This window comes from Oncorhynchus mykiss, chromosome 23 (assembly GCF_013265735.2).
Source record: "Oncorhynchus mykiss isolate Arlee chromosome 23, USDA_OmykA_1.1, whole genome shotgun sequence".
Lineage (NCBI taxonomy): Eukaryota > Metazoa > Chordata > Actinopteri > Salmoniformes > Salmonidae > Oncorhynchus > Oncorhynchus mykiss.
Genome location: NC_048587.1, coordinates 47,907,176 through 47,921,403, shown reverse-complemented (window position 1 = coordinate 47,921,403; position 14,228 = coordinate 47,907,176). Strand labels below are relative to the sequence as shown.

The 14,228-nt window shown below is 42.8% G+C and overlaps 1 protein-coding gene across 2 annotated transcripts in view; it reads right to left on the bottom strand.

The window, feature by feature from the left end:
* Window positions 1-14,228, bottom strand: part of LOC110502891 (calcineurin-like phosphoesterase domain containing 1) — a 38,681-nt gene that overhangs the window by 11,612 nt on the left and 12,841 nt on the right. The window contains exons 3-5 of one of the 2 annotated variants that reach the window (XM_036960652.1): window positions 8,424-8,596; window positions 7,815-8,073; window positions 1,154-1,607 (exon numbers count right to left, since the gene is read on the bottom strand). In XM_036960652.1, coding sequence (XP_036816547.1) covers window positions 1,519-1,607; window positions 7,815-8,073; window positions 8,424-8,596 — 521 coding nt within the window. In that variant the 3' untranslated portion in view covers window positions 1,154-1,518. Of the gene's footprint in view, window positions 1-1,153; window positions 1,608-7,814; window positions 8,074-8,423; window positions 8,597-14,228 lie in introns of those variants that run through there. The other variant, XM_021581238.2, reaches the window with a different exon arrangement.

Genomic DNA, 14,228 nt, shown 5'->3' with positions numbered 1-14,228 from the left:
TCTTGCTTGTTGGTGCATTGGGGGGTTCTTGGGGGTGGGGAATGGAATTGTATTTTCTAAAATGTTCTTCTTGAGGGGGGGGGACTGTTGGAGGGGTCTCGAATGGTTGAGGGATAGCTATTGGGGAACTGTGGGAGGGGGGGGGGGGGACTTGGAGGGTTCGGATTCACGTTTTTTTTGGCCTGGTGGGAGATCTGTCAACGTGCCCTTGAGCAGGGCTTGACCCTGGATGCTTCGGTGTGTCGCTCTGAATGGGAGTCTGTTGGATGAATGGTATGGTGTAGTTGTTGAGCGGCTTCACTGCAAGTATATTTTATCACCAACCGCCATCTCTGTTCCCAAGGCTTTACACCTCCTCACTCCTCTCAGGCTTAAAACAAGGGGGTTAAAGTCTTATCTCCTAATCAAATCCCTGGGGATAATAAAAGAGCTCTGCACACCTGGATTGTACAATATTTGCAATCTAAAATTCTTCAACAAACAACTTGACACAGAGCTTGATCATAGCTAGACAGTCATTTTTAAGCTAAGTAAAAACTGTAACTAGGCCACTCAGGAACATTCAATGTCTTCTTGATAAGCAACTCCGGTGTAGATTTGACCTTGTTTTAGGTTATTGTCCTACCTAAAGGTGAATTTGTCCCCCAGTGTCTTTTGGAGAGCAGACTGAACCAGGTTTTTCTCTAGGATTTTGCCTGTGCTTAGCTCCATTTAGTTTCTTTTGTATCTTGAAAAACTCCCGAGGCCATTCCGATGACAACCATACACATAACATGATGCAGCCGCCACTATGCTTGAAAATATGTAGAGTGGTACTCAGTAATGTGTTGTATTGGATTTGTCCCAAACATTACACTTTGTATTAGTTGGCTAATTGCTTTGCCACATTTTTCACAGTATTACTTTAGTGCCTTGTTTCAAACATGACGCATGTTTTGGAATATATGTATTCTGTAAAGGCTTCCTTTTCACTCAGTCAATTAGGTTAGTATTGTCGAGTAACTACAATGTTGATCCATCCTCTGTTTTCTCATATCACTGCTTGACTGAGGCACCTTACAGATAATTGTATGTGTGGGGTACAGAGATGAGGTATTGTGGCAGCCCAGGGGAGTCAGAGGTGAAACTCACAAAATAAGACAGCCGGAGACCATTTTGCGGCACTCAAACAAAAGTTGATCTTTAATAAAAGGTTTGGAGGCACGGGGAGAAATACAACTGAAAGGCCTCTCAGGTAGTGGGTGGGTCACTGTGTGGCAGCTTCTCAGACCGCCTGTGTTAATGAACAAGAGAGAGCAATGAGTCCGGGGCATGCTGCCCGGGAATGGGTCCTCTTCTCCAGTTCTTCTGAGGTCTAGGCATACCCACTTCCTGTCTGCCGACGCACCCGAGTGACTGCACCTCTACTTATACCCATTTGGAGTAACGAGGGACAGGTGGGACCATTTCCAGGTGCCAATTGGTTGCATCACCTGGACTGGGTAGTATTGGTGTCAAATCACCAGCCCCAGTTGGTGCCTATAAAGCTGTCCATGGTGCTGACTCACCTTGGAAACTATATAGCCCTTTGGAGCTGACAGAAGTCCTGCTCCTGGCTTTGTAGCTCCCTGCTGGCCCCCGGGTTGCCACAAAAATCATGTTAAACACTATTATTGCACACAGAGTGAGTCCATGCAACATCTTATTTGACTTGCTAAGCACATTTTTTCTCCTGAACTTATTTAGGCTTGCTATAACAAAGGGGTTGAATACTTAACTCTAGACATTTCAGCTTTTCATTTTTAATTAATTTGTAAAAAAACAACAACAATTACACTGACATTATGGAGCATTTTGTGTAGACCAGTCACAAAAAAAAATCTAAATTTAATACATTTTAAATTCAGACTAACGCAACATGTGGAACAAGTCAAGGGGTGTGAATATTTTCTAAAAGGCACTCTATTTTGAAATGTGTTTCGGTCGGTTGAGATATTTTTTACCAGATGTCAGCATCATGCCCTGCAGTGAAAAACACTTCATATACACATCGCCAGTTTTCCAATAAACAGGAACAAAGTGTCTCTAAAACGCAATATTTATTTTGGAGTCTTGGTACCAAAATACGCTGCAGCCAGTCTGCCTACTGCTGTATGATGCAAATAGAACAAAACAAGTAAAACACTAAACAATAGCTGAGAGACCGTAACCAGTATCTGACCCTGGTGATTAGGAATGATAGAAATAGCAGCACTTCTCCTGCTAACAGAGAGAGAGAGGATGCTGATCATAGCTTGCCGGACAAACCAGATTCAGAATAGATGAGCTCCCTCTGCAGAAAATATGTACAGTAGACAATATGGCAGCCTACTACATTACAGTAGACAATATGGTAGCCTTGTAAATTACAGTAGAGTGGACAATATGGCAGCCTTGTACATTACAGTAGACAATATGGTAGCCTTGTAAATTACAGTAGAGTGGACAATATGGCAGCCTTGTACATTACAGTAGACAATATGGTAGCCTTGTAAATTACAGTAGAGTGGACAATATGGTAGTCTCGTACATTGCAGTAATGTGACCAATATGGTAGCCTTGTGCATTACAGTAGAGTAGACAATTGTAGCCTCGTACATTACAGTAGACTGTGGTAGCCTCGTACACAGTAGAGTAGATAATATAGTAGCCTCGTATACAGTAGAGTAGGCGATATAGTAGCCTCATACATTACCATAGACTATAGTAGGCTCGTATATTACAGTAAAGTAGACAAAATGGTAGCCTTGTACATTACAGTAGACTAGGGTAGCCTCGTATATTACAGTAGTGTAGACAATATAGTAGCCTCGTACATTACAGTAAACAACATGGTAACCATGTACATTACAGCGGAGTAGACAATATGGTAACCATGTATATTACATTAAACGAAATGGTAACCTCGTACATTACAGTAGACAATGTGTTTTCGCTTTGTCATTATGGGGTATTGTGTGTAGATTGAGGATTTTTTTATTTATTTGATGAATTTTAGAATAAGGCTGTAACGTAACAAAATGTGGAGAAGTCAAGGGGTCTGAATACTTGCCAAATGCACTGTATATTACAGTAAACAATGGTAGCCTAGGACATTACAGTAGAGTAGACAAAATGGTAGCCTTGTATATTACAGTAGACAAATCAAATCAAATGTTTATTTGTCACATAGACATGGTTAGCAGATGTTAATGCGAGTGTAGCGAAATGCTTGTGCTTCTAGTTCCGACCATGCAGTAATATATAACAAGTAATCTAACCTAACATTTCACAACAACTACCTTATACACACACAAGTGTAAAGGAATGAAAAATAATATGTACGTAAAAATATATGAATGAGCGATGGCCGAACGCCATAGGCAAGATGCAGTAGATGGTGTGGAGTACAGTATATACACATATGAGATGAGAAATGTAGGGTGTGTAAACAATGTTGAGGATCAGCGGGGTGGAGATGTTACCTACCCTCACCACCTGGGGGGCGGACCCGTCAGGAAGTCCAGAACCCAGTTGCACAGGGCGTGGTCGAGACCCAGGGTCTCAAGCTTAATGACGAGTTTGGAGGGTACTATGGTGTTAAATGCTGAGCTGTAGTCAATGAACAGCATTCTTACATAGGTATTCCTCTTGTCCAGATGGGTTAGGGCAGTGCGCAGTGTGATTGCGTCGTCTGTGGATCTATTGGGGCGGAAAGCAAATTGGAGTGGGTCTAGGGTGTCAGGTAGGGTGGAGGTGATATGGTCCTTGACTAGCCTCTCAAAGCACTTCATGATGACGGAAGTGAGTGCTACAGGGCGATAGTCATTTAGCTCAGTTACCTTCGCTTTCTTGGGAACAGGAACAATGGTGGCCCTCTTGAAGCATGTGGGAACAGCAGACTGGGATAAGGATTGATTGAATATGTCCGTAAACACACCAGCCAGCTGGTCTGCACATGCTCTGAGGACGCGGCTGGGGATGCCGTCTGGGCCTGCAGCCTTACTCATGTTGGCTGCAGTGAAGGAGAGCCCGCAGATTTTGATTGCGGGCCGTGTCAATGGCACTGTGTTGTCCTCAAAGCGAGCAAAGAAGTTGTTTACTTTGTCTGGGAACAAGACATCGTGGTCCGCAACTGGGCTGGTTTTCCATTTGTAGTCTGTGATTGACTGTAGACCCTGCCACACACCTCTCGTGTCGGAGCCGTTGAATTGCGACTCTACTTTGTCTCTATACCGACGCCTAGCTTGTTTGATTGCCTTGCGGAGGGAATAGCTACACTGTTTGTATTCGGTCATGTTTCCGGTCACCTTGCCCTGATTAAAAGCAGTGGTTCGCACTTTCAGTTTTGGGCGATTGTTGCCATCATTCCACGGTTTCTGGTTTGGGAATGTTTTAAGACGCTGTGGGTACAACATCGCTGATTCACTTGCTAATAAACTCGCACACCGAATCAGCGTATTCATCAATGTTATTGTCCAACGCTATGCGGAACATATCCCAGTCCACGTTATCGAAGCAATCTTGAAGCGTGGAATCCGATCGGTCGGATCAACGTTGAACAGACCTGTGCTCGGGCGCTTACAATATGGTAGCCTTGTACATTACAGTAGAGTAGACAATATGGTAGCCTCGTACATTACAGTACACAATTTAGTAGCATCGTACATTACAGTAGAGAAAATTGTAGCATCATACATTACAGTAGAGTAGACAATGTTAGCCTCGTACATTACAGTAGACAATATGGTAACCTTGTACATTACAGTAGAGTAGACAATGTTAGCCTCGTACATTTCAGTAGACAATGTGGTAACCTTGTACATTACCAAATCAAACTGTCACATGCGCCGAATACAACAAGCGTACAAAACAAATGGGGTAGAAGCCCACAATATTATGGGCTTTCCTCTGACACCGCCCATTATATTACAATACATTAGACAACATAGCTTGCATCACTAAGAGAACATTGGCTATGTGTGTTATATTACTTTACTACAAGGGTATGAGTGCGATACTTAACACTCCCATGCCCTAGTCTATAGCTGTACTAGCATAACAGCTGGGGAAATATTAGTGTGGATGACTTGAACTTGATCTTCCTTTCATATGAGCTTGACATGTTGGTAAAAAAAAAACAGCAGATCCTGAAATCATAAAATAGAAGTGCTGCCTCCCGGGTGGCGCAGTGGTTAAGGGCGCTGTACTGCAGCGCCAGCTGTGCCATCAGAGTCCTGGGTTCGCGCCCAGGCTCTGTCGTAACCGGCCGCGACCGGGAGGTCCGTGGGGCGACGCACAATTGGCCTAGCGTCGCCCGGGTTAGGGAGGGCTTGGTCGGTAGGGGTGTCCTTGTCTCATCGCGCACCAGCGACTCCTGTGGCGGGCTGGGCGCAGTGTACGCTAGCCAAGGTGGCCAGGTGCACGGTGTTTCCTCCGGCGCATTGGTGCGGCTGGCTTCCGGGTTGGATGTGCGCTGTGTTAAAGAAGCAGCGGCTTGGTTGGTTGTGTACCTTCGTCTCTCCCGAGCCCGTACGGGAGTTGTAGCGATGAGACAAGATAGTAGCTACTACACAATTGGATACTACGAAATTGGGGAGAAAAAGGGGTAAAATTCAAAACAAAAAAAAAAAATAGAAGTGCTGAAATCCATTTTGAGAGTTTGCGTTTAGGCTAGAATGAATCTGTGCCTGAGAGTAAACATATCTGTAGAGTTAAAAACGTACTCACACTCAAGCTATGAGAAGGGGAAAAAACAAGGAGGCCGAGATTCTAAAATATTCTCAATCTATATTCTCAATCAAAAGAATACAAAAGTTGAAAGTGCTAAAAAGGGCTAAACCAAAAAAAAGGAGCATAGGTTTCAGCTTTCACATCTTCATCAGTCAACAGACTAACTAAAATGACACACTTAAGACATACAGGTGTCATTTTAATTAGTTTTACGTCTTCAGCTTTATACAGCACTAATGAAACGTATGCTCCTTTTTTTGTTCAGCACTATGCACTTTAACCTTTGTATACTTTTGAGCATGGATTAAATTAAGTACAGTGCCTTCAGAAAGTATTCATACCCCTTGACTTATTCCATATTTTGTTGTTACAGCCTAAATTCAAAATTGATTAAATATAAATTTCTCACCCATCTACACACAATACCGCATAACGACAAAGTGAAAACATGTTTTTAGAAATGTTTGCAAATTTATTGAAAATGAAATACAGAAATCTAATTTACATAAGTATTCACACCTCCGAGTCACTAATTTGTAAAAGCACCTTTGGTAGCGATTACAGCTGTGAGTCTTTCTGGGTAAGTCTCAAAGAACTTTCCACACCTGGATTGTGCAACATTTGCCCATTATTCTTTTCAAAATTCTTCAAGCTCTGTCAAATTGGTTGTTGATCATTGTTATACAACTATTTTCAGGTCTGGCCGTAGATTTAAAATAAAAACTAACTCAGCCACTCAGGAAGATTCACTGTCTTCTTTGTAAGCAACTCCAGTGTAGATTTGGCCTTGTGTTTTAAGTTGTTGTCCTGCTGAAAGGTGAATTCATCTTCCAGTGTCTGGTGGAAACCAGACTGAACCAGGTTTGACTGTGCTTAGCTTCATTCCGTTAATTTTTTATCCTGAAACTCGCCAGCCCTTGCCGATGACAAGCATATCAATAACATGATGCAGCCACTACTATGCTTGAAAATATGGAAAGTGGTACTCAGTAATATGTTGTATTGGATTTGCCCCAAACATAAGTTGTATTCAGGAGAAAAAGTGAGTTGCTTTGCAGTAATACTTAAGTGCCTTGTTGCGAACAGGATGCATGTTTTTGAATATTTTTATTCTTACAGGCTTCATTATTTTCACTCTCAAATGGGTTAATATGGTGGAGAAACTACAATGTTGATCCATCCTCAGTTTTCTCCTATCACAGCCATTCAACTCTGTAACTGTTTTAAAGTCACCATTGGCCTCCTGGTGAAATTCCTGATCTGTTTCCTTCCTCTCAGGCAACTGAGTTAGAAAGGACACCAGTATCTTTGTAGTGACTGGGTTTATTGATACACCATCCAAAAGTGTCATTAATAACTTCACCATGCTCAAAGGGATATTGAATGTCTGGTAAAAAAAATATATATCTACCAATATGTGCCCTTTGCAAGTCATTGCAAAATCTCAAAATTTGTGATTGAATCTACAATTATCTGTATGTGTGGGGTACAGAGATGAGATAGTCATTCAAAAATCCTGTTAAACACTATTATTGCACAAAGTGAGTCCATGCAACTTATTTGACATAAGCACATTACTCCTAGACATATTTAGGCTTGTCATAACAAAGGGGTTGAATACTGATTGACTCAAGACATTTCAGCTTTTTGTTTTTAATTTATTTGCAAAAAATATTGAAAAACATAATTCCACTGACATTATGGGGTACTGTGTGTAGGCCAGTGACAGAATCTCAACTTAATCCATTTTAAATTCAGGCTGTAAATGTGGGAGAAAAATTCAGGGGCTGTTCCTCCTTGGTCCTCCTCACTGTGACTTATCCTGTAGTAAACCTGTTGACACACTAATCCCATCTTTCCCTGGTGTGAGGGCTGTGTTGCACAGCTAAATCTGGGCTGTGTTCACTAAGCACAAAACAAGAGGAGACCACTTCCTAAATAAAGGTTGTGGGGTGAATCCTAATTTCCACTGAAATGTAATTTTCACTAAGTCTACCATTGACATCAATGCATGAAGTGAAAATAAGTCTAGTGGAAGTTAGATTCCTCCCTGAATAAAGGTTAAATCAAGTTAAATGACCTACCTGCCCGTTTGAACCTGCCTAGGAGGCTCTGCCTCGTGGCGGTCTGCAGGTTAAAGTAGTCGTCCTCCTCGTCGGGGGTCTTTAAGTACAGAGGGATGTGCTGGAACACCAGGATGTGTTTGGGGGTGACCCCGGGCCCCTGGGAGGCCCTCTGCAGCTGGCCCTCTAACCAGGCTTCCTGGGCATCTCTCAGGTCGGGGCAGGCCGACGCATCAAAGAACAGCTGGGAGTTCAGCACCAGACACAGCACCCCTCCAACCTAAACATCAGAGTGGCAGGTTTGGGATTACAGTATAGGTTATGGTTATTAAGATAATGTCATTATGGCATTGCCATGGTTCTCATTAATGCCTTTAAAGCAGCCACATTACAACTGACCTGGCTAGAGACAGTTGTCTCAGCATTATGACATCACTTTGCTTTCAGCTTGGGCCCCACAGAGTATACAATAACAGTAGTAATTAATGTTGGATAAAAAGGGGTGCCACTATGTTCCTACTGGTCAATTGTTCATATCCAGCTCCAAGGACCAGTGTTTATGTAAGGAACTTAAAGAGTTTTGTACAATCCACATCTACAGTAAGTTTTCATCTCACTCTAGTCACCCACCCAGAAGCTGAAGTAGTCGTCTCCCCAGGTGTTGCAGAACTGGGCTACAGTCTCTGGGGTGGGTGTGTTACCCAGGTCATGGTTACCACTGACAAACACCAGAGGGATGGAGGGGTCTGTGCCCCTCAGAGCCACCTTCAAGTCCCGCTCCTGCCCCTCCCGGTACTGGGTGCCTGTATGGGGGAGAGGACACAATCACTGGAACAGTGGTAACATTTAGTTTGAACTTCCCAGGGTTTTTTTTGCATTTAAAGTTTGGATGGACATTATTACCCCCTGCCTATTCACATTATTCATTACCGTCCACACAAAGAGGATACAGAATAAAACGGAGAAATGTAACCACTCTTAATAAAGTAACGAGAAAGAGTACAATGGGTCCATTTATAATTTACAATGTGTATCAAACAAACCCATTAATGCATAGCAAAGTATTTCATGCCTTCCTTTCTTCAGGTTTTTATTTTTTCATTTAAGTAATTATTTTACTGCCCTACTTTTGGAGATAGAAGTTTGGAGAGGGTTTGTTTCATAAGACGAGTATTTCTGACAAAACGAAGAACGAGAGAAAATAACACAAGATAAAAACCTAGTGGGGTGGGGAGCCCAATCAGCCCATATGTCCTGTATAAGGGACTGGACGAGCAAGCAATCCTCTGATGACTAGTGTGGGAGACTACACCAGATCAGAGAGCCATCTGGACTAATAGTTACAATACAATAACATTATTTAAAATCAGAGGAACGTTCAATCGTAAACAACAACCAAATCAATCAGGTAAAAAAGAATAACCATCAAGAGAGGTCAACTGACTACTGCTGTGAACAAATGGACAATAAATGGAGTCTGGTCTCAGGCTTTCATATGGGTTACACTTTTTAGAATATTAGCTACTGGTAAATCAATTTTTCATAAGTCCTCTTAAATCAATCTTTAAAACAATATTACAATTGTAAAAAAGGAGGCCTCGCCTACAGACACAGATAGGCTACTGTTGTTAGAGCCGCCACACAGGCTACTATTGTTAGATCAACCACACTACACCATACAGCAATTAGTTGCTATGACACTTCCATGAATCACCAGTCCCAACCATGCTCCAGCACAGCCCTGCTCCAGCACAGCCCTGCGCCAGCCCCATCTCCAGGCCCTGCTACCGTTATACCTCATCAATATGGATTTGGGACACTTAAACTGAGATGAATGAAACATGGCTATCTGTGATTTCTGTAGACACATTCCCATTAAAACACTGACTGCAGTTAAACTGTAACCTATAACCACGTCTCATTGCAATGCTGACTTTCATTCACCTAGCCTGCTACAATCTCTGACCTTAAAGTTATGATTTATTACAATGGTAAGGTCATTTTAGTTAGACAGCGAATGGGCTGAGCTAGACTGAGCTGGGTTCAGAACATAGCTGAGAAAGATTATTTTGACAGGTTTGGATGAACACATTCCCATGTGCCTCTGCTAAGGAGTCTATAGTCCGGTACTCAGCTGTATACCGCATCCTTGGCTCAAGCATTTAGGAGACGGAATGGTTCTCTAGCTTCAGTCTAGCTATGCATCCATATCAAATCAGACTGTATATAGGCTATGCATCCATATTCAGACTGTATATAGGCTATGCATCCATATTCAGACTGTATATAGGCTATGCATCCATATTCAGACTGTATATAGGCTATGCATCCATATTCAGACTGTATATAGGCTATGCATCCATATTCAGACTGTATATAGGCTATGCATCCATATTCAGACTGTATATAGGCTATGCATCCATATTCAGACTGTATATAGGCTATGCATCCATATCAGACTGTATATAGGCTATGCATCCATATCAGACTGTATATAGGCTATGAAACCATATTCAGACTGTATATTGGCTATGCATCCATATTCAGACTGTATATAGGCTATGCATCCATATTCAGACTGTATATAGGCTATGCATCCATATTCAGACTGTATATAGGCTATGCATCCATATCAGACTGTATAAAGTGCGGCAAAAAAAGTATTTAGTCAGCCACCAATTGTGCAAGTTCTCCCAATTAAAAAGATGAGGCCTGTAATTTTCATCATTAGGTACACTTCAACTATGATAGACAAAATGAGAGAAAAAAAAAATCCAGAAAATCACATTGTAGGATTCTTTATGAATTTATTTGCAAATTATGGCGGAAAATAAGTATTTGGTCACCTACAAACAAGCAAGATTTCTGGCTCTCACAGACCTGTAACTTCTTCTTTAAGAGGCTCCTCTGTCCACTCGTTACCTGTATTAATGGCACCTGTTTGAGCTTGTTATCAGTATAAAAGACACCTGTCCACAACCTCAAACAGTCACACTCCAACTCCACTATGGACAAGACCAAAGAGCTGTCAAAGGACACCAGAAACAATAGGTAAGCAGCTTGGTTTGAAGAAATCAACTGTGGGAGCAATTATTAGGAAATGGACGACATTCAAGACCACTGATAATCTCCCTCGATCTGGGGCTCCACGCAAGATCTCACCCCGTGGGGTCAAAATGATCACAAGAACGGTGAGCAAAAATCCCAGAACCACACGGGGGGACCTAGTGAATTACCTGCAGAGAGCTGGGACCAAAGTAACAAAGCCTACCATCAGTAACACACTACGCCGCCAGGGACTCAAATCCTGCAGTGCCAGACGTGTCCCCCTGCTTAAGCCAGTACATGTCCAGGCCCGTCTGAAGTTTGCTAGAGAGCATTTGGATGATCCAGAGGAAGATTGGGAGAATGTCATATGGTCAGATGTCATATGGTCAGATGAAACCAAAAGATAACTTTTTGGTAAAAACTCAACTCGTAGTGTTTGGAGGACAAAGAATGCTGAGTTGCATCAAAGAACACCATACCTACTGTGAAGCATGGGGGTGGAAACATCATGCTTTGGGGCTATTTTTCTGCAAAGGGACCAGGACGACTGATCCGTGTAAAGGAAAGAATGAATGGGGACATGTATCGTGAGATCTTGAGTGAAAACCTCTTTCCATCAGCAAGGGCATTGAAGATGAAACGTGGCTGGGTCTATCAGCATGACAATGATCCCAAACACACCGCCCGGGCAATGAAGGAGTGGCTTCATAAGAAGCATTTCAAGGTCCTGGAGTGGCCTAGCCAGTCTCCAGATCTCAACCTCATAGAAAATCTTTGGAGGGAGTTGAAAGTCCGTGTTGCCCAGCAACAGTCCCAAAACATCACTGCTCTAGAAGATATCTGCATGGAGGAATGGGCCAAAATACCAGCAACAGTGTGTGAAAACCTTGTGAAGACTTAGGGTATATACCAACAAAGGGTATATAACAAAGTATTGAGATACACTTTTGTTATTGACCAAATACTTATTTTCCACCATAATTTGCAAATAAATTCATTAAAAATCCTACAATGTGATTTTCTGGATTTTTTCTCTCTCATTTTGTCTGTCATAGTTGAAGTGTACCTATGATGAACATTACAGGCCTCATGATTTTAAGTGGGAGAACTTGCACAATTGGTGGCTGACTGAATACTTTTTTGCCCCACTGTATAGGCTATGCAGCCATATCAGACTGTATATAGGCTATGCATCCATATTCAGACTGCATATAGGCTATGCATCCATATTCAGACTGCATATAGGCTATGCATCCATATTCAGACTGCATATAGGCTATGCATCCATATTCAGACTGCATATAGGCTATGCTTCCATATTCAGACTGCATATAGGCTATGCATCCATATTCAGACTGCATATAGGCTATGCATCCATATTCAGACTGTATATAGGCTATGCATCCATATCAGACTGTATATAGGCTATGCATCCATATCAGTCTGTATATAGGCTATGCATCCATATCAGACTGTATATAGGCTATGCATCCATATCAGACTGTATATAGGCTATGCATCCATATCAGACTGTATATAGGCTATGCATCCATATCAGACTGTATATAGGCTATGCATCCATATCAGACTGTATATAGGCTATGTATCCATATCAGACTGTATATAGGCTATGCATCCATATCAGACTGTATATAGGCTAACTCTCCTTTCTGGTGGTGGTTCTGAAACATCTCCCCTACAGGGTCTCCTCTCTCCTGTCCCCAAACCCCTCACTTAACCCATTAGAAGCTTTTCCTATTGGAAGTCCCCATCAGCAAAACACACTCACACACAGTATACTACACTCACACACACACTATGCCTTCTCACAGAGCCTGATTTCTCCAATCTCTCTCCTCTCCAAATTGTGTTCTGCTGCTGCTCAATTCCACCCAGAGTCCCACTAACTGCCTTCAACAGAAATTAGGGGGCCTTCAGATGGGTGGAGGGGGACTTGGTGTTTTTCCACTAAGACATACCCCCACCCCAGTGTGTCACCAGTGTTTTATGTTAATGTAAGCTCTAGTGTTATTGTGCTTCCATCGGGCAGAATCAACAACCTCTGCATCATTCAAGGCTTTGTGGCAAGGTGTTAAAGTGTGCAATTAGCCGTTGTTATGTGTAGATGCCAGCCGAAAACTACCCAGGGCCTCGGCTTGGCTCCAAGCAGGTCCGCCAGAGCCATGGCCCAGTGCGGCATGGGTACCGGCCTGTGTAGATGGAAACAAAAAAGTCTGAGCCTTTTGGGTAAAACATTGTGGTAAATCCTCAATGGAAACTCAGCATAACCTCACTCTCACCTTCCCCTATTTGTTGGCTCTTCTCGCCCACAAACAAACCCCTGAGGACGTCCCTGGAATCCTTTGTAGTGCTCATTAGGAGTGTGTTAGGTCCATCACGTTGCTCTAATCATCTCTCCTCTGAACGTTTCGTGGCTCCTTGGTCTCTATGAGTCTCTGTGAAGGGGAAGTCCTCGTCAGTGGGATGGGATCACAGAGAGATCTGTCAATAACAGCAGCACGGATGGGATGGTGACAGCGTTCCATGGGAATATGTTCCCTCTGACAGCTGCTTTTTGTGGATTGTGGTCAGGGATGGGCATTTTAATTGGGCCCAGCATGGAGCCTTGTGGTTCACAACAGGTGGTTAACGAAGGTGATGGTCAATCAAACCGTCAGTTGCAGAGTCCTTCAAGGCCCTGTGTTATCCTGATCACTACAGTGATAATGTACAGGGTTGAAGGATACAAGTAGAGAATTTGAATTTATAATGTAGCCTCTCTCCTTCCATGATGATGGAGGTGTCAACAAATAGTCTGCACACTGCGATGCCTACCCATCGAATACCGGCCCACCCTTTTTACACAGCACCATCCTGCACCCTTTTTTATACAGCACAATTTTAAGTCATTATTTTGGACAAATTCATTTGGAGAGAAATAAGATATGTGTTTTCACACAATAGAGAGAGGGATCCAAACAAGTTGAGATGGGAGATGTTTACCACAAGAAGAACAAAGAGGCACCAGCCAAAACACAGTTGGGGCCAATATCTTGTCTGTCCCTGACAGCCCTGTTTGTTGACAATCCTCTGGCCAGCAACAGTTTTATACTCTTTGTAAATAAACACAAACAGTTTAGGTGTAAATCAAATGTCAGTTAGGCAGCGTTGCCTGGTGATACCCCCCTGGCAGTGGGCACTGTGGAAACGACTGTGCATCTGACAGACGTGGTGTGTAATGCGTCTGGCACACACAACCTGCTCAGGCTGCTTGACGGTAACGAGGAGAGATGGCAGGCCATTTAAAATGTTCCCAAACCCTGCGGTTAGACTATCACTGTGTGTTTGGTAGGGACCGCTGATCTCGCAGTGACCTATAAATGCAAC